Here is a 21,370-nt window from a genome sequence, read left to right as displayed (position 1 = left end):
TTGTTGTCCCTCCCAGTCACTTAAAGGGCTGTGCTGTCTGTGGGGATACAGAGAAAGGCATGAAAATGTTTCAGGCCCAATTTTACTTGACCAGTAGACACAGATGACTGTCAAATACTTATTTCCATCCTAGACTTCTCCTTTGAGTTTCAGCTTTAAATATCCAACAGTCCATTAGACATTCCACCTGGACTTCCACAGGCTCTTCAACTTCATATGTCTCACACTGGCCTTATCACTTTTCCTTCTATGTTATGTTCTCTCCTATGTTCTTAACCAGTGGAACCTCCATCTAGCTAACCTAGCAAGCTAGAAACCCGGTGCCATCCTGAATTCCTCCCTTGTCCCTCATCTCCATCTTCCCAATGTCAAATCTAATCAATTGTCAAGTCCCCTCAATTTGCGGGGGTGGGGGGGTGGGTAGGGAGAGAGGGAGGGAGAGAATCTCAAGCAGGCACCATGCCCAGCACAGAGCCTGACCTGGGACTTGGTCCCACAACCCTAAGATCATGACCTGGGCCAAAATTAAGAGTCAGACACTCAACCAATTGAGCCACCCAGGCACCCCAAGTCCCCCAAATTTAATTTTGGTAACTATCGAGTCTGTCCCACGGTCTCCATCACACATACCAGCCCTGGCTCAGACCCACTGCCATCACTCCACTACCAAGGCCTCCCACTCGGCGGCCCACCTCCAATTCTGATTCCCACCCGTGGCTGCCAGACTGACCTACCCACAACTCAAAATCTGACCATGCCACTCTGTACAAAAAGTAGGAAGTATAGTCCCTTCCGCACGGCATTCAAAACCTCCTTATGACTCTTGTCTTCTTTCCCACCACTCTGCCTGACACCTTACAATTCAATGACTTCAAGTGGCTGCATGAGGATTCTCAACCTATCTGCTCTGCCTCACTATGCTGCCTCTGTTCATGCTGTCTCCTCTACCTAGAATGCTTTCTCTCCTACACTTCTCTCCAACTCCTAATTATCCCTTTAGCCAGCATAGATTTCCTCCCACAGGCAGCATTCCCTGAGCCCCACCTCTCCTCTGTGCTCCCCAGATGCTCCTGCATTATCTATACCATTGCACTTCCCAAGCCGTATACTGCAATTATATGTTTAGTGTGTTTGTCTCCCCCTCTAGACTGAACTCCTGGGGGCAGACATGGTCTTAGTCATCTTTACTTTTCTTAACACTTAACATAATTTTAAGTGCTCAATAAATGCTTACTGAGTGAATGAAGGCTAGGCTGCACTCAGCAAATCTCTGAGGGCTAGCATTGTGTCCTTCTCCCCTCTCCGGGCAGGGAAGATGACACCTTAACCATTCTCAGTTCACAGCCTCAGAGGCCCTCCAGAGCACTGACGGGAATCTTTGCCTGCCTTGCCACAGAATAAGGATGGACTAAGCTGCCTGCCTTCTTGCTTCCAAGACAATCGGAAGCAGCTGGTAGTATTTTTATAATGTTATGACACCATCTTGATATTTCCCTGGGCATCTGCAGCAACAGGTCCTAGATGATTTCTTTACAATTTTTGGAAAGAATCAATGGAGAAGCCAAATGCCACTAGACACTGTCTAGCTGGCTACCCCTCACACCTCCTGAGCTTATGCTCAAAACTTTTAACAAGAATATTCTGGGGAAATGACAAGTAAATGCCTTGGGAGCTCACCAGGACCAGTTGTCCCATAAAAGCACAGATTCTTACTTCCTTAGTCACCCATGATGCCAGCAGTAATTAGCCAACCCAAAGGGAGCGAGTAATAGCTGCTATTGGACCATCATTCTGGAACTCATGCCAGATGCATTGGAAAATAATCTGCAGACGTGAGCACTTTACAAGGGATTCACCAAGTGCCCTGACTGCCAGGGCCTGAGGATAATGAGTGCTTGTGTGATGCTGATTCCGCTGAGCAGTGAGTAAAAACAAAATAACCACAACCACAAACGAGAAGCCTGTCCAAAGTAAGGGGCTCAAGCATATTCTGGACACAGAAGGTTTAAACAAAGACACTCTTCCCCAGTTAGCTCTCATCCATCCATTCTAGAACATTGTATGGGCCTCACTCTAAGGCTGCCACTGAGGGGAGGGGAGTATGTGATCTCCAATCTACAAATGAACTCACATAAGAGTGGCCCCTACCACCCCAGGGTTCAGTACTGTCCCAGGAGCACACGTCTGGACCTGGGCAGGCTTATGCTAACTGTTCTGGCCTTGCTAAATGCCCCAGTCCAGAAGGCTCTTAAAGTCTGATCCTTCCATGGCTGTATAAGAAATGAAATGTGCTAAAGGGCAGGTCAAGGGCTATGCCAGTTCCTGGAGATCCTAAGGCCTTTGGATAGGTCACGACAAGGCCAACGTCATCAAGTGGTAAAGCAAGGTGGCTACTGTGTGGTGGGCAGTTCAGTGATTTTACCACTTGAGGTACATAAAACCAATCCCTACCCATCAACAATAATTCATACTTCTTGAATATTCTTATTGGGCTCCTTAATACTAAATCCCTTACTTTATGAGGTTAGTGGTCTTAGAATATTTCTACTTAAAATTTATTAAGCACCCAGTATCCCAGACACTGCCCTGGATCCTTTACATATGTTATTTAATCCTCACAAAATCCCTAGAAGTTAAGTATTATTATCCTGATTATATAAAGAAACTAAGGCTCAAGGAAGTTAAGGCCCTGGCCCAAGGTCACAGAGATAATAACTGGCAGAACCAGGGTTCAAATCCAGATTCATTGAGCCCAAAAGCTCTTGCAAAAGGCCTGGCTGAGCAGGCAAAAGGAATCCCTGAACTCCCTGCAGTTTCCTAGGTCAGATTTCTTATTCTTCCATTGGCTAAGAACACACAGAATGACTTGAGGAAATCTTGAGAATCAGGCCTGAGGAGCCCTTGAAAGACAAGTAACTATTTACAATCAGTGAAGACCCTGCCCAGCCCTGCGAACCGCTCTGACAAGTGGATTGGGGAAAGAGACGACCACAGGCTCTGACAGGGACCCACCTGGGGCTAGGAACCAGCTGTGCCTCCAGATGAATGCTAATCTGACCCTTGTCCAGACTCGCTGTGCTGCCAGAGGGAGCCCCCTTCTTGAGACACACTCCCTCAGGAGCTGGGATCCAGAGTCTACAGAAAGTAGTCCTTCACTTTCTCTTATACCTCATCCCCCAAAAGTGCCTTGCCACCTTATCTAAAATATTGCCCTTATAACTCTTCTTACCTTCTTTTTCTCCATGGCACTTACTGCTACCTAACATTACACTGCATACCTATACATTTGTTTATTGTTCACCCCAACAGCATGAACTCTGCCAGGCAAGTTTGTCTCTCTCATTTACTATGGTATCCCTAGTGTCTAAGATACAGAGCACTCAATAAACTTTGTTGAATGACTGAATGAATGAATGAATGAATGAATGAATAAACAAATAAATCGTTTAAAAACTCTACTTCTATCCCAGTGGGCTACATAAGAAGACTGAATAATATGGACTTTGCAGGAAGCCCCATCAAACCTGTTGTTGGACACTTACATCCCTTCCAAATATCCCCCTAAAGTTTTGCACAGCTCACCCCCCAGACCCCCAAACCCCAACCCTCCCCAGAGCAGGTACTAAAGGGAGAAAATGGAGCAGCTCCTAGGGAGGAGACACATTTCTCCTCCACTTAAATACAGCCCAGGACCTCTGCAAATTAAAAGCTCCCTCTTTACTGAATCCACTCAGCTTTAGTTATAGGTCGCACTTTTTATTTTTGTAACCAGCCAACCCGCCAAATTATAGGCTCAGGCCACTGGCAGGCACGCCAAACACTGAGGCCAGCTTAGCACAGGCACTGCCCTTTCTGGCCTGAGGGCGGGTATAGGAGTGAGGACTGGGCACCAGTCAAACCTGAAAGGACAGAGGGCATGATCACTCTGCTGGGCAAAGTCGAGTGAGGAGCCTGGTATCACTCAGGCCACCACGCTGCCCAGAGGGGAGCCAGATTCCGGGACTCTCCACACAACAGCCATAGTGAACTCTTAACATTATAAAGCAGATCAGGTCACTCCCTCTACAATTGATATCCAGACTCCTTACCAAGGCTGACAAGGTCCCCCGTGACCTAGGCCCTGCTCACCTCTCTCCAGCATTCTTGTAAACCAATCTGATGTTCCTGCAGGTCCTCAACTGTGCAGAACTGTTTCCCACTCTCTGGTTTTGCACAGATTGTTCTCTCTTCCTAGAAAACCCTTCCCCGAGGTCTTTACATATGGCTATGTGAGGGGTCAGGGCAGGTAGGTCTGCAAGACTGGGGTTGAGAGACCACTAAGGAATCTGTTACAACAGACCAGGTAACTGATGAGGACCAACTATGGCCTGGCAGTACATATGGAGAGAAAGTGAGAGGAACAGTAGCCTAGAGTGACTCCCAGGCATCTGGCCTGGATGACTAGCTGGAAGAGGGTATGGTACCATCCTTCTACCTTCCACCCCAATAGTATGCAAGAAAACACTAGGAGGTAGAAAGCGGCTCACAAACACTAGATACTGTTACTATACAATGAGCTACATTTATTGAGCACTTACTGTGAACAAGACATTGTTAATAATATAAATTATTTAGTGCAAGATAAGATTTCATACTAAAAGAAGGTAAGAGAGATTTGGCAAAGGAAAGAATGCCCAAAACCTGGTGACTAGAAATGGAATCTTCTAAATTTTTGGACTTCTGCAGTTCAGGGGTAACATATGGATCATCCTCTATCCAGTGATACTTACATGAAATTATTCTGATTTTGTAACCTATAAGGACTGAGTCACCACTCATTTCTCCTATATTTCAATCGTTCAGTTTAAAGAGCAAACCCATGAATGGCTATGAACCACTTACCAACTAATCTCTATTCCCCACTGAAAGCCTAGGCAAGAAGGCCTCCACAGCCTTTTCCACCAATCAGGGACTCTTCCGACAAAACTCTGTGAACTGCCCATCATCCATCCTGATCCAAGCTCAGCCTCTGTCTGTAACTAGGCTCCTCTGTCCCAGCAGCAGAGCTCCTGGCTGCCCCTCACATGGCTAGCTCGTTCTTCCTCTTTAATCTCTTTAATCTCCTCCCATCTGCTCTGGCCTAGGACAGCCTCCTAACTCCTGATCCACACCTGTCACCTTTTGACCTGACTGGAAGTCCCTGTCCTTCTTAGAGTACTGCCTGGTTAGCAATCCTCTGCCACACCGATCCTTCCCTAACTCTCCAATCCTTCTGTACTTGTAACTATGTGACCCCATCACCTCACGATCTCATTTGGCCTTCACAAATGCATGTGACCAGATGCACATGTTATGGATAAGACAACTGAGGTACACAAAGAGTCTTGTAGACAATCTGATGACACACACTTATTCAAAGTACAGTTCTAAGTATATATTTTGTCTCTCCAACTTGGATAGTGATCATTGTCTTCTATTTCTTTGGAATTCTCTGAAGTACTCAGGAAAGTGCTATGTTTATAGCAGGCACCCAAGACACATTTTCTTAATAAGTCAAGAAAGGCAGGAAAATGAAATGAAAGCAGAAAATCTCTCCTCAACTTCCAACGTCATTTTTGGCCTTCATTTAGGGGGAGTCTTTGTTATGCACTCTCCTAACGACTTGTTCTTTGCCTCTAAGCACATTATCATAATTTGCAATTAAGTATTTATTTGCTTAATATCTGTCTTTCCCTCTAAATTCCACGAAGGCAGAGGTGATACTTGTTTTTTCACCACCAGCGTATACCCAATGATATCGCTGGCACATAGTGAGTAAAAAACAAAGCAAAAATCCCCCCAAAAACGAAAACCAAAACTAAACACTTGAATAGCCCATGTCCTGGTGGGATAAGTCTAGCTGATTCCCAAGTCCAAATCTTCCCACCACACCTCTTAGAGGAAAACTTGTTCTGGAATTTCCCTTATATTCTGCCTTAATCTACACAATCCCCTCCAAAGCAGCACTGAGGACAAGGGGCTGACTCTGGAAAGAGAAGAAAACCATAGTTTAGAACATGGGCTTGGAGTCAGACTGCTTGGATTCAAATCCTGACTTTATCACTTACTAACTGTGTGATCCTAAGTGAGCCTCCCTGGTCCTCAACTTCCTCATCTATAAAATGGAGATAATAATAACTATTTCATACAACTGTGATGACTAAATGAGATGATGTGTGGAGAGCTTTGCACCGTGCCTGGCACCCCATCAGCACTCAGGAAATGTTAGCTATGAACATGATTAGCAATCTGTATTCCTGGGAGACAAGAATCTAGAGAATGTGGCTTCCCTGGGGGTCAGGGCTGCTAAACTGACTTGACTTTGAGAAACTTAGCTGCAGTGAAGTCCAGGGCTCACATTTATTCTCTTTGCTGATTTCACCTGCTACAGCTCTGCTAAGGCTGGAGCTGCAGCTTTCACTGTCCTAGAAATAAAAGATGCTAAAAATACACAAGCTGGCTACATCTAGGGACCAAGATCATGATGGCATTAAAGAATTTAAAATACAGCCTCAGGGCAGAAGAGCATCTCCTGGATTCTTTCTACTCTAAAAACTAGTGCCAGCTCAGCACAGGGCAGGGAATGGGGTGCGGCCAGTTGCTGACCCCACGGGTGTCCTTCTCTTACGCTCTTCTTTTGCCTTAGTGCAGAGAATAAGAAGGAGGAGCTTTCTACTTTGCAGTAAAAGTTGAGTACTCCTCCCCTATTTTTCCCCCTTTTGCCTCAGAGGAGGAATAAATGCACAAGTACATATTATAAAAAAATTTTTTTTTCAATCAAATCAAAAGCTTACAGAATAAAAAATAAGTCACTGTTCAGCCTCCAACTCTATCCATTCCCCTCCAAGGGTCACCACAATTGACAGTTTGGTGTTGACTCTTCCAGGCCTTTTTTCTATATGTTTACATATAAACATATGCAACTTATAAAGCATTATACACAGTCTTCTTTAATTGCTCTTTTAGATGATTATATTTACACACAAACACACACAGCTTGGAGATTCCCATCAGCCACAGCCATTTACTGAGTGCCTACCCAGGGCCAGTTATTTGGCTGTACAGTGATAAGCATACATAAAGTCTCCACCCTCATGGAGTCAACAGGCTCAGGAGACAGATAATAAAAAGTAATCAACAAATAATTTAAAAATAAAAAAACAATACAAAAAATTAGTAAGATGCTAAGATAGAGAATAATAAGTGAAGGAAGCCTCTCTGAGAGGTGGCTTTTTTTTTTAATAGGCGGTATTTTTGTTTTTTAACTGAGACCTGAAGTATACGCTGGATCAAGTCATTTGGAGATCCAGAGGCAGTCCAGAAGAGGAAACAGCTTGTGCAAAGGCCCTGAGACAGAAAGGCGCTTGTACTGAAATGAAAGAAGGCTAACATGGAGCTTGGTAAACAGGAGGGTGAGTGAGGTCAAAGAGGTCAGCAGGACCAAACAATGTACAAATCTTAAGGGCCAATGCCAGAAGTTTGCTTTTTTTCTATTGTACAAAAGGAAGCCATTAAAGGTTTTAAGCAGGGGAAAGATGCTATGTGATTTAGACTTTAAATTTGGCTGCTTTATGAAGAATGAATAGGGGGATGGAGAAAGGGGCAATAGGGGAAGTTGGGAGGCCAGTTGGTTGGATATGATACAAGTAAGAGCTGATATTGCTTGGACTGAGGCAGTGGCAGTAGAGATAGAGAGAATGGGTAGATCTGAGCCATATTTTTAGAAATGGAATCAGCAGGGCTTGCTGATAGGGTATGGGAAAGGGAGAAGGAAAAAATTAAGGATGACTCCCAGCATTTGCCTTAAGTAACTAGGTGAATGGAAGAGAAACAGATTTGACCACAAAATAGACCATTGGGTTGTTCCCAGTTTTTTACTGTTAAACAATGCAGCCCTGAGGATTCTTTACATGTACCTTCATGTACATGTGTAAACAGTTCTGTAGGATGGTTTCCTAGAAGATGGCCTGGTTAAAGGGTATGCACATTTGAAATTGATAGACACTATAAAATGCCCTCTAAAATGCCTCTACTAAGTTACCCTACCATTAATAGTGTATTATTGTACTATTAAAGACAACCACAGAAATAATCAATCTCTAAAATTTCGCTAGATGATTAGTATAAAAAGTGTATATTTTAAATGTTCATTTTCTTGACTTCTAGTGAGATTAAGAATTTTTTTTCCTTTCCTTGAACTTTTAATTACATAAGTAACACATAAGTACATTCTCCTTGTAAAAAATGTAAACACTGTAGATAAAGGTAAATTACTATGTATACAATCAAACATTAAGCATTTTTTAAAAGTTGTATTTCTAGCAGTCCTTTCAACATGAACAAAAAAAAAAAAAAAACTAAAAATTTTTGCTGAAGGCCTCTCTAAGTAAATGACATTTAAGTAGAGACCTTCTCCAGGTTAGTTAACCGCTCTGAGCCTTGGTTTCATCACCTGTAAAATAGAAGTGAAATAAATGCCCCACAGAGTTGTTGACAAGTTAACTGACATAACGCATGTAAAACATGTGGCATATACCCAACAAATGTTAATTCTCTTTCCTTAACCTATGCAAGTTAAGTTGAGGCATTTGGTGGAAACCAGAAACTGATCTATTCCTATAAGGATGAGATGGGAGACTCTACCCAGAAAACGTTTTTAATGCTGTTTTAAAAAAAAAAACTTTTTTTCATAATAAGGCCCCTAAAAGATCTGAATTTTTCTTCAGAGATTTTACTATGAAATATTCCAAGCAGCCAAAAAACATACAGGTCATTTAAAAGTCTTTTAGTAGTAGCAGTAGCAATAGCTGTTGTAAGGTAGAAAGCAAGAGGATTTAACTGCTAGAGACTGGTTGTTCACAGTTCCCTCTCAGGCACACCCTGGGAAGCCGACTGCCTGGATATTCCCAGAGAATTTAGGCCTATATGGCACTACCTCCAAACACAGGATATGAGCTAACCTTTGGGTCTCCCTGCAAGGATGCCACTGGTTCCCCTGGTTTATCAAAGTACATCCTGTCATCCCTACCTAGATGTTCCTGGAGGTTGAGGGTGTAGCTCAAAAGGGCAGACCCCACCACACAATGTCCTTAATCAAAATTAAGTCAAAATGTCCAGGGGCCAGAATATCTCCCTCTGAATGGGAGTCAGCCAAGTTTGATCAAGCTCTCTTGTTTGGAACCACCACCAAGAGACGTCATTTCATCTGACCTGATAACCAGGGCTTCTCCTTACAAAACATCAAGAGTACTTGTATCTTGTACTCACTCAGCTCTACCTTCCCATTACTCTAGGCTCAAAGCCAGAGATTCCTAAGCAGATCCAAGAATAAGCTTTAACCCCCCAAAATGTTGTGTGTGCACATATGCATTAGGGCAGGGAGAACCAGGGGTCACACGTCTAATCAGATTCGAAACAGGGCCTGTTACCCAAAAGATTCAGAAGCATTGCTGAAAGATCTCTCACACATATTCCCAACCTAAAAGAATTTTTACCCTGGCTTAAGGAGCTATCTGGGGTGGGTAAAGGTCAGCAGTGGAGTATGCATACCCCACACGGCTCCTTGGTAAGTTTTAGGGTAGGGCCCAAAGCACAGAGGGCATCAGGGAATCAGGCCTTAAACCTAAAGACAGAAGTCACAAAAGAAGTCCACTTCTTGCCTGAGGGCATAACAGGGAAAATCAAGAAAGTACCAAAAACTATGGTTGTGCCTTCACTTTCGCTGCACCTGAAGCTTCATCCCCAACTGAGACACAAGGCAATGGAGGTACAGATTAGTAGATGAGGATTCTCAGTGGGGGTGCTATCAGCATGTGGACAGGATCATTCTCTACTGTGCTTGACTGACCCAAACACTGTAGGATAGTTACCATCCCTGACCCTCAGGCACTAAGTGCCAATAGCACCACCCAGTTAGTGTGATAACCAAAATATCCCCACTTGTTTCCAAAAACTCCCTTCTGGGATCACACCTCCCACACTTGACAACCACTTTTATTTATTGGGAACAGAAGTTGGTGTAGTGGGCAATGTATATGACACAAACATTTCCTGGTAGAACCGTTATAGGTTACAAAGTATTTTTACTATGTTTTCTACTGTAAATATCCATCAAACCCTGTAAGGTAGGTATTATCATTACCCATTTCATAAAGAATGAAATTTGCTCAGAAATGTTATAGGCTTTCAGCTTCAGGTCATTCAGCTGAGGGAAAAAAGCTATAAAGTAGGATCAGAGGGGTGCCTGGGTGACTCAGTTGGTTAAGCGTCCAACTCTTGATCTTGGCTCAGGTCATGATCTCACAGTTCATGGGATCAAGCCCAGTCAGGCTCTGTGCTGACAGTGCTGACTGCTTGGGATTCTCTCTGTCTCTCTCTCTCTGCTCTCCCCCACTCTGCATGCATGCAAGTGCACTCCCTCTCTCTCAAAATAAATAAACATTTAAAAAATAAATAAAGTGGGATCAGAACCTATGTCTTCTGACTCCACACCGTATGTTAAGTGACTGGAATTTAAATAAAAACTTGAAAAACAAAAAGTTTTCTGATTCCAAAACTGATGCTCTTCCTTTCCAATAATCAGCAAGAGCCAGCAAAAGTCTCAAACCAGCTACTTCCACCCAGAATAGAGGCTTTTTAAAAAGTTTCATGAGAAACACTTGGGAAGATCTAGGGATTGGCTTCCCAGCTCCCTGCTAGGAAGCCTGTAAAAACTGAGCAGAAACTAACTCTACTCTAAGCTTCAGGTAAGCAGTTCTTAAAACAAGATAACCATCTCCTGAAGTACCAAACACAAGGCTCATCCCTAGCTCCTACTTCAAGAAGCACTGGGCGACTGGAGGAGGGTATGGCATTTTCTAGTCTAGACTTGGGTCGATGAGCAAGTAGGGAAAAAAGAGTATGCCAGCTCTGTTAATGCTTCTAGGGAACCAGAGGCAAGGCTACCAGCCCAACTCTGGATGGGGTTGGGAAGGTGGTAAGAGATGAGGAGGGGATAGGAGGAAGAGATAAGGACAAGAACTGAGCCATCACATTGTAAACAGCCTAAACCCTTCCTCTACTGGCAAAATTCATCATGTAAATAATTCTGCCAGCCCTTTGTGGTGCTGAACATTATTTGCAACACATTAAGGATCTCAGAGCACTTCATAAACTGAGAGAAATATGCAAATTAGTAAATCTGGGGGTGAGGGGAAAGGTACTTCCAAAAACCCCTATCCAGTTCCTCTCCTACCCCACACAGAAACTCCCAACCCACAACTTTGTTGCGAGGGGATGAAAGACAGAAAAGGTGAGAGAATCTGGAAAGAGGAGGATTCTGAAAGATAAAGAGTAGAGAGCAGGGTGGGAGGGAAAGAAAACCAGAGCATCTCAAGGACAGAGAGGCAGCTTGACAGCTCCACATCTTTCTTGGGTGATTCATTCTCCCTTGTGGAAGGAAAACAACATACAAAGATGTGGCTTTGCTGAGGGAGGCAAAAGAGAGACTGGAACTGGGAACCCAGGAATTCCAGCTGTTCATCTCATCTCTATTCTGCAACACACTTCTTCAGGGATGACAAAAACCCCTTAAATTCCCAACTGGTGCTATCCAAAGGGGGAGCCCTAAAGTACCCAGCAAAGAGCTGGGGGTGGGAGGGCTGTGTGGAGACAGCACCCTCTCTTATCTTCAAAGGAAAAGGTCCTTCCTCTTCTCTGAAGTGCATTTCCGAACTGGAATGAACCCCCGGCCTTTCCCTGGCACTGCTTCAGCTCAGCTCAGACTTGGGAAAAACGCTTCCCCAGAAAGGAGGTGACCAGCCTGGCCGACCAGTTAACACACCAACTTCAGGCAGCCAGTGCTGCTGTCCCCGGGGCCCGCCGCAGTCAGTTCTGGGGCGGAACTCCGGTCTTGACCACAGAACCAGGGCCCTGGCTCCAACCAGCCTTCCCAGGCGACCTCAGGGGCAGGGGAGGATCTGTGGTCTCATTTCCTTTCCACCTTGGCTTCTTTTTTCACTTCACTGAAGATTAGCTATTTCCACCATGACCAGTTCCTGTTCTCACCAGCTGTAGCGGTTGTTTCCCCACAGACAGAGCTCTGAAACACTGGTGTGCCTGCCACCTGGACCGTCCCAGCTGCAGACTTGTACCAGACCCAACAAGTCCCGAGCTAAGGGTTTCTTCGTCCCAGATAAAATAGCAGGGAGAAGAAATTAAGGGACAGGAAGCAATTCCAAGAACTCCACAGTAGATACACCAGTGTCCATTTTTTTTATTATTTTAATCTTACATAATATGCTCTTTCATATGTGAAAAAGTTAGATAATAAAAATGTGGAAATGTATACATTTATTACATAGAAATATGTATATGTAATAAATCCCCAACAGAGAGCAAAGGTCACAAAAAGATGGCCAAAACACTTATGACGAAATGTTGAAAGAAAAATGCAAAGTAAAACAAGACACCATTTCTCATGAATGAAATTGGCAAAGTTTTAAAAATATTAAACATCCAGTAATGTTTAGCTTACAAAGAAAGGGAGAGATGCACGCTATCAGTGAAAAAGCTAACTAGTACAACTTTTTTAGAAGCATATTTCTCAAAGGACCTTAAAAAGCATATTCCCTTTGACCCAATAATTACACTTCTAGCAATTTATCCTAAATAATCAGAGATGCACACAAATATTTATGCACAGGATAGTCCTCACAGTGTTATTTATAGTAGCAAAAAAGCAAAATATAAGATAAAGCAGTAAGAAAGTACTGTACTATGGAACACTATCCAGCCATGAAATTATTAATACTAAAGAATGTTTAAACAAAGGAGAAAATGCCTAAGATAGTAAAATAAAAATCAGTTTACAAAACAATTTTCATAGTATAATCCCAATTGTTAAAATATATATAAGTACATCACAATGTTAATAGTAGACGGTGAGATTACAGGTGATTTTAATTTTTTTATTAAAAAAAATTTTTTTTAACATTTATTCATTTTTGAGAGACAGAGACCGAGTGTGAGTGGGGGAGGGGCAGAGAGAGAGGGAGACACAGAATCTGAAGCAGGCTCCAGGCTCTGAGCTGTCAGCACAGAGCCCGTCGCAGGGCCCGAACTCGCAGACTGTGAGATCATGACCTGAGCCGAAGTTGGACGCTTAACCGACTGAGCCACTCAGGTGCCCCTTAATTCTTTTCTTTATTCTTTTCTACACAGTTTATACTTGTTATGTTTTAACTTCTAAATTTGCTTATCAAACATGTCTTATTGTCATAATCAGGAGAAAAGAAGCTTTTCTGAATCCTCCTCCCTTCCTTTGAGGATACTCACATGCATTACTCCCTTTCTAAAAAACATTTGGCAGTGTGTATTTAGGACCTGAAAAATTTTATATCCTACCACCTAGCGAGTTCAATTTTGGATTTCTATCCTAAGGAAAACTCTAAATATTGAAAAGGTTTTGTACACCAAGATGTTCATCACAGCATTGTTTATGATGGCAAACAGAAGCAAACAACTTAAATGTCCAACAATAGAACAGTTAAGTACACAATGGTACATTCACTTGAGGCACCACTGTACAAGCATTTAAAAATGTTTACAATGACTAGCTTGGGAAAACTAGTGAAATAACAAAGCCAACCCCCCCCCAAAACAAACAAACAAAACACCACCCCAGACTGGATTAAAAATATATACATAGCAATATTACAACACTGTACAAAACCTTATGCAGAGAAAAATATGAAAAGTTTTAAAACGCATTGGCTCCATTTGGTAAAGGAACTAGAGAAAATGTGGATGGGGGCACCTGGGTGGCTCAGTCGGTTAAGTGTCCGACTTCGGCTCAGGTCATGATCTCACGGTCCGTGAGTTCGAGCCCCGCGTCGGGCTCTGTGCTGACCGCTCAGAGCCTGGAGCCTGTTTCAGATTCTGTGTCTCCCTCTCTCTCTGACCCTCCCCTGTTCATGCTCTGTCTCTCTCTGTCTCAAAAATAAATAAACGTTAAAAAAAATTTTTTTTTTTTAAAAGAAAATGTGGATGTTTTTCTTCAATATAAATCTCTAATCTTTTCTCCTTTCTAAATCACCCATACTTTTCTCAGGGAATGAGTACTACTTTAAAAGAAAAAAGAAAAAAAGCTGAAACTCCCTCTGAGCAAAGAAAACATTCCCAAATGACAAGAAGTCCACTCCGTCAGTCCTATGCCTCCACCCCACACACTTCTCCCAGTCTAAGGCAGGGTCATATGGGAAGGTCAAGGGAATGAGGCTCCTAAGGTCTTCTCAGTGGGGTCTCTGAGCAAGGGGTTCCTCTGACCAGCTGCTGTCAAGGGTCCTTTCCCTCCCCCATGTCCTATTCCAGCCCGAACTAATTCACCACAATCCCCAGGGCTGGGAAAAAAATTTCCACCATGGCCATTTGGAACTTGATATTTAGTCCAAGTTTTTCCCAGCCCCTTTCTGTGTCAAAGGAGGCCCTCAAAGCCTCTTAGACAACTAGCACCCAGCTTAGCTTAGCTCCCACATCAATGCTACACTTACAGCAAAACCCCAAGCCATCAGTCATCACCAGGGAAATGTGAGAGGAGGACCCATGGTAGGGACAGGCTCTGTCATACAACCCCACCCTTAGGCCCTGAGAACCTCCTCCTAAGGGATATCCAGGGTTTTTTCTGGCGTCAGAACCTTTGGACTCTGTTTCAAGTTTGTAATAAGTCAGCAAAGAGAAAAATGAGGGTACAAACACAAGGGCAGACGGCTATCCTTCCAAAGCTCTTAAAGCCCTCTGCCTCCCGTCTCTATCTAAGCAAAGGCCAGTACTGGCCAGAATACTAATTTGTGCGAAACTGAGCTTGGGTAGTAATCTAGTTGGGACCAAAACACAGACTATGGCTTTATCAGACCAGAGATAGGTTCTCATTCTGGTATTAATAGAGAAGCTCCAATAGCTGCAGCATCCCTAAACTTGTCAGTACTCAATAGGAGCTGCTGCTCAGACAGGGTGGGTAAGGAAGGAACCCAAAGAAACAGCATAACACAGACTCACAACCATTTTTCATATTAGGGCACACCTAGAAAATAATACTATTTGTACAGCACATGGGATAAATGGTAGAACTAATCCCAATCAGAGGTGACCAATCAGGGACCTCAGCTGCCCCCAGGGATAAGGGAATTAGTATCCCAGCATAGCAGTAGGGAAGCCTTGCATTAGGGCACTGGGCTGGGTTAGGACTCTTGCCATCAATGTCCTGAACAAATCACCTCATGGCCTCAGACCTTGAGCTCTCCAACCTCGGCTGACAGGCTGTGGGTCAGATCATGTGTCTACACCAGAAAGCTGGGAGCCTGTGGTCTTGACTCACAATGATACAACTTTCCCAGCCAGTGTTCTTCTCAGGGCGGAGTTTCCACAGATACGTTTCCACAGATACAGTGGAATTGGGGGAAGCCCTCCATCTGACAGCAGAAGGCATATCCTGAGTCTAGCTACACAGAACAGGGTAATTGGTTTCATCAGATTTCTAAACTCAAAATCCTTTTTGGGAATACCAGTGATCTCAGATCTGAGTCACTGCTGGGAGCTACAAATTTAAAAGCTACCACTTACTGAGCATATAGTAGATGCCAGACTCTGCTATCTAAGTACTTGACTTCCCGTTTCATTATATGCACAAAGCAACTTCATGTGGCAATTACTCTTATTATCTCCATTTATAAGAAACTGGGACTCAAAGATATTAAGCAACTTGCTTAAGTCCAAACACTTTTCTAACTAGAGACTGTGGAGAGGCCAGTATTTCAGCCTACTTTGATTTGAAAATCCATCCATACGCTTAACCAAGACACTTCAACAAACTCCCAAATAGCTTTTTAATAAACCAAATCAATCATAGTGATGCTAACAATCTGGGAAAGAAAAAAGTAAGAAAGCAGCAACTTGTCTGACTCACAATCAAGAAAAAAAAGCTAATCTATACTGAGTACCTACTGGGTACCAAGGGCCTTATATACATGGTTCATCTAGTTCTCATAAACCTACCAGGACAGAGATTATTACCCCATTTTCTAGATAAGGAAATCTATAAAATTTACAAATGAGGCTCAGAGAGGTGAAGACAGTTACTAAGACAGACCTTGCTTTTTCTACTACAATATGCTTCTCCTGACTATTCAAGAAATACACCTGAGCTTGCTCTAGGTTCAAGTATCCAACAGCCAGTACTGTTCCCAAACAGTAGGATAGTAGAAAGAAGGATAGTAAAAAAGGGCATGTTTCAGAAGCAGAGGAAAGAGAGTTCTCTAAGTGCCCCCAGAGAAGAACTCAAATTCCCAAGAAAGCATGATTTTCCTGTGTTGGAAAAGTGAGGTAAAATCCCCTCCTCCCATAAGACAGCTAACTAGCCCTGGCCTGCCCTGTCCCAACCCCCCAACAGCAGCAGCTCAGGCACACAGAAAGAAGACCAAAACAAAAGCCAAGACGAAACAAATCAAAACTTTATACAGATAGTATAACTTGCAAGTGGGTGGTCCTGTCTCTGGCTTGACCTGTGCTCTTTGGGTGCTCTGGTTAGTAATCAAGACACCATGTGCATTTTGTAGATATTAAGCCATCAATTTGCCAACTAACTAAACAAACTTGTCAACCAAGCTCCAGTGAGGACATGACTGACTCTGGTTCTGAGCTCTTACAACCTGGCAGGTAGCCTGGCAGCCCCTATCTAAGGCAGCTCCCCACCCAGTCCACCTCGAACCATCCCTTTCTCTCCAATTTCTGTAACTACCTCCTGTCAGCTCACTGGGGGGGTTTCACACCCCCACTGGAGTACAGATTCCCTCCCACTCGTTCTCCCAACAGTTGAGCTCTTGTTCTCAAGGGCACCAAATCTCAATCTCTCCTCCTCAGCCTCTGAGTTGGCCACAGCATATTAGTAATCACTGACTCACCCAACCCCTTGAGGAGGCTGGGGGAAATGCAGAGGGCCACAGGATGTGTGGCCCAGATCCCTCTGGCCCTCTGCAGACCTGACGGGCCAAGAGGTGCCAGTAACACCACTTCCCCTTGGAATGCCTCTAAGCTGGCTGTGGTGCCAGTGGGCTAATGTCAGGCTCTCCACCATCGGAGAGGCCAGGATCTCTAGACAGTCCCACTGATGCCAACAGATCTAATCTCCCTATTCCAAGGCAGATGTAATCCAATAAGGCTGCTAAGTCCACAACTATTCCCTCCGCATGGGCAAAGGCAAAGTCGGCCCTTCAGGCCATACCAACAATAACAGCAGCATTAACCCCTTTAGAGAGTTCTTTGAGGAACTGGGAACTATTTCCCCAAGTTTCTCAAAGGTTTACCTCTCCTAGCAAATGTTCTGTCACCTAGTTCACTTTCTTTCTCCAAAACTTCATTTTTACCTCCAACATATTTTCTGGCTCCATCTCAGTGATACCAGCTCAGATCCTCTCTATCCACAGGGCCATTGACATCAATGTCCAATTCCCACACCAAAGGAGATTCCCAAAGTCAGCTTAAAATTCATCTACACAGGTCTTTGGGGAACCTACATAAAGCCTAAAAAGAAGCACAGGCAAAGAACACAAACCAGCCACCAGGGCTTAACATAAAAAGAAGGAGAAAAAAAGGGAGGCGGGATAGTTTGTGTATTGTTTCAATTGGAAAAATACACTGGTGAAATGGCTTATCCACATGTTCAGCCTTTTAGGCAAATCCACTATAACTTTGCAGGATGCCTGCAGGCCATTCTGAAAATAAGTAGAATGGCATCACTCTTTATTCCACCCCCTTCAAGAGCTCCCAGCCCCCTCTCCGTCCCCCCCACCGCTCTCCCCAAACATCTGGTCTAGGCTAGAAGTGGGACCCACTCCCTGGGAAGCCTCCATGTTAACGAGAGGCAGTCTTCCCAGTCCGAGAATCCTGACTTAAGCTGAGGAAGGGGCCGGCCCCAAGTTTCTGAATTCCCCGCACCAGCCAGAGACTTAGAAGTGAGAATTCCAGGGACCCGGGAAGGCTGTCGGGGAAGTGGGGAGAAGTGAGAGGGTTGCAGAGAAGGGGACTGGGAGGAGGGAGAAGCGTGGATCCTGGGGAGGTCCCAGGCTGAGGACCCCTCCTCCGAAGTGTCCAGCGGTTGAGGCCGCGGTCGAGAGGTCCCCGACGGGGCTGTCGGGCGGCCAGCGGCTGCTCAGAGGTTGCCAAGAAGGCACTGAGTCTGTCGGAAGCGCCCCCCTTAAGGGGTGGGCCGGATGGGGGAACCCGGGCAAAGTCCTACCCTGGGCGCTGGGACCTCGGAGACTGTAAGAGGGGGAAGGGACTGGGCTCAGCTCTCACCAGCACCAGGGCGAACCTCTCTTCCAGTTCACAGGGCTCAGGCATCGGCATCTTGCCGGGCGGCGGCAGCAGCGAGACTGAAGGCGGCTCGCCCGGGCCCCCCTCGGCGCTCTCCAGGTTGCCCATCGCGGCGGGGCCCCCTCGGGGGCCTCAGCCCCCCACCTCCACGCCCGGGGGCCTTGGGCTCGGCAGCTCCGACCCGGCTCCTCCCTCTGCGCCGGCTCCCCTAGTCTCGACTCCTCTGCCCCGTGAGGGGCGCTGGGAGCTCCACAGGGTCCCGCAGGCGGTGGCGCGCGGCGAGGGCGGAGGCAGCGCAGCGGACAGCGGCACCGAAGCGACCCGTACGCCGGCCACCGCTCTCGCTCACACCCGCCGCCTCGCCGCTCTCGGCGCGCCGCTCCTGCCGCTGCCCCTCCCCGCCCCCTCGCGCTCTTTCCCTTCCCTGCACCCCCCCTCGCTTCCTCCCACCCACTCCCGGCTGAGACTCCGGATTCCCCCCCGTGCGCTGACTGCAGCCCGCGCGCCGCGCGCCCCATTCATGCAGGGCCCGCCTCCCGCCCACAGGCCTCCCGGGCGTCCCGCCCCGCCCCCCCCGCGCCTGATTGACGGCCGTACCTGCCAATCGCAGCGCCTCCCGCCCCCCGGCGGCCTCGCGCCTGGCGCCTAGCGCGCCCTGGCGGCCCCGGTACGAATCGAATCACCGTGGTTGCTGAAGGTGTGAGGCGCCTGCTTGGACATCCGGGAAATGCACCCGGCCCTTTCCCGCAAGGAGCTCGTAAAGTATACAAATAAGTAAAATACAGGGCATAGTGTGTAAAGCTAACTACAAGAGAAGTAGGATGCTAAAACAATTAGAATGCTCAGGACACGGAGAGACCACATCTGTTAAGAGTTATCTTCAGGGACTCTTATTTGAACTGGGCACTGAGGGATGAGGAAGACCTTAACTGACAGAGACAGGTGAAAAGGCATTTAGGAGGAGAGACTCTTACAAAAGTTCAGAGGTTGATCTGACTGGACATGAAAAGGGAGGTGCAGAAGAATGCTATTCTGGGCCAGGTCTGCTGATGGGTCATCACTGATGATGTGATGGACATTTGTTGTTTCTGCTAGCCTAGCTTCCATCCCTCCTCTTCAAGTAATAAGCACCCCCTTTATTCTTAGGGAACCCCCAGTCCCCTGTTCTCAGTCCAAATAGAGCTGAACTTCCCCCCCTTTCCAAGGGGCCCTATGACCCAGGCCTTACCACAGTATTTTCTTGCCCTATCGTCAGAAACTGTTTTAGACTTGACCCAAACCCAGAATATAAGGCTCATTTCCAAGGCTTTCACTGGAACAGTCAGGAAAAAGATACTCTCCATTAGGGCTACTGGATTGTTAGAATGTAAATCTGGAGCTGCTGGTGGCCATCATGCCATCACCCATCACACCTCACGCCTGCTGGGGAAAGCAAAGCTAAGAGACAGAGACATAGTTCTAGTAACATGCTGAAAACCTGAATCCAACCATGCCTGGAGTTATCCCCTTGACTTTTCATTTATTTATTCAACAAATTTTGATTGAAAGGCTTATTATATGTTAGATACTGTTTTATACATTGAAGATATATCTGTGAACAAAAAGAACAAATATCTGGCCCTTTTGAAATTTACAACTAAAGAAGTAAAATGTACAGGTGTTAGGGATCAGTGTTAATAAAAATAAAACCAGGGGCACCTGGGTGGCTCAGTCGGTTGAGCGTCCGACTTCAGCTCAGGTCATGATCTCACGGTCCGTGAGTTCGAGCCCCGCGTCGGGCTCTGGGCTGATGGCTCAGAGCCTGAAGCCTGCTTCCGATTCTGTGTCTCCCTCTCTCTCTGCCCCTCCCCCATTCATGCTCTGTCTCTCTCTGTCTCAAAAATAAATAAACGTTTAAAAAAATAAAACTAAAAAGGGATAGAGGTGGAAGAAAGGTTAAAATTTTAAATAGGATGGTCAGAGAAGGCCTCATCAATAAGATGACATTTGGATTTAGAGAAATATCTGAAGAAAGTAAGGGAGTAAGCCATGTAGATATCTGGGAGAAGAATGATCCAGACAGAGAGGATGGTAAATGCCTACTATGCCTCATGTGTTAGAAGAACAGCAAGGAGTCCAGTGTGGCTGGAGTGCAATCAGCAGGAGAAAGAGGAGTAAAAGATGAGGTCAGAAAGTAACCAGAAATCATACTGTGCAGGCCATTGTAGGCTATCATAATGACTTTGGTTTTTCTCAAAGTAGGATAGATAGCTATTGGAGGACTTTGAGCTAAGGAATAATATTATCTAACTTATGTGGGTTTTTTTTTAATATTTATTTATTTTGAAAGAGAGAGAGTGTGTGTGTGCATGAGCAGGGGAGGGGCAGAGAGAGAGGGAGAGAGAGAATCCCAAGCAGGATCCACACTTGTCAGCTCAGAGACTCACACAGGGCTGGATCTCATAAACTGTGAGATCATGACCTTAGCCAAGATCAAGAGTTGGACACTTAACTGACTGAGCCACCCAGGCACCCCCTAGCTTATGTTTTAACAGGATTATAATAGCTGTTGCATTGAAAAAAAACCGAATGGGGTGCCTGGGTGGCTCAGTCAGTTGAGTGTCTGACTTCGGCTCAGGTCATGATCTTGTGATTTGTGGGTTCAAGCCCCACATCAGGCTCACTGTTGTCAACATAGAGCCTGCTTCAGGTCCTCTGTCTTCCTTCTCTCTGCCCCTCTCCTGTTCACTCTCTCTCTCTCTCAAAAATAAGTAAACATTAAAAAAAAAGAAAATAAACTGAATAGAGGCATGGACAGGGAGACCAGTTAAGAGGCTAATACAATAGTACAGGTGAGAGATGTTAGTGGTTTGAACCAGGGTAGCTGTGCAGATGGAGAGGAATGATCAGATTCTTTTTTTAAAAAAACTTTTTTTTCTTGCCACATTTTGTCTATAGATACAAGCATAGTTATCTCTAACTTTATTTATTTATTTATTTATTTATTTATTTATTTATTTATTTATTT

The 21,370-nt window shown here is 45.1% G+C and overlaps 1 protein-coding gene across 3 annotated transcripts in view; it reads right to left on the bottom strand.

Moving 5' to 3' along the window:
- FMNL3 (formin like 3) overlaps nucleotides 1–18,745 on the bottom strand; it is a 53,909-nt gene extending 35,164 nt beyond the window's left edge. For 2 of the 3 annotated variants that reach the window (XM_040488218.1, XM_040488220.1), the window contains exon 1: nucleotides 18,346–18,745. In XM_040488218.1, coding sequence (XP_040344152.1) covers nucleotides 18,346–18,471 — 126 coding nt within the window. In that variant the 5' untranslated portion in view covers nucleotides 18,472–18,745. The remainder of the gene's footprint in view (nucleotides 1–18,345) is intronic. The other variant, XM_040488217.1, reaches the window with a different exon arrangement.
- Between the last annotated feature and the right edge of the window lie 2,625 nt (nucleotides 18,746–21,370).

This window comes from Herpailurus yagouaroundi, unplaced genomic scaffold, assembly GCF_014898765.1.
Source record: "Herpailurus yagouaroundi ecotype Mexico unplaced genomic scaffold, PumYag 166, whole genome shotgun sequence".
NCBI classification, from domain to species: Eukaryota; Metazoa; Chordata; class Mammalia; order Carnivora; family Felidae; genus Herpailurus; species Herpailurus yagouaroundi.
Note: the sequence above shows the minus strand (reverse complement) of the source record. Positions and strands in the feature narration are given on the sequence as shown.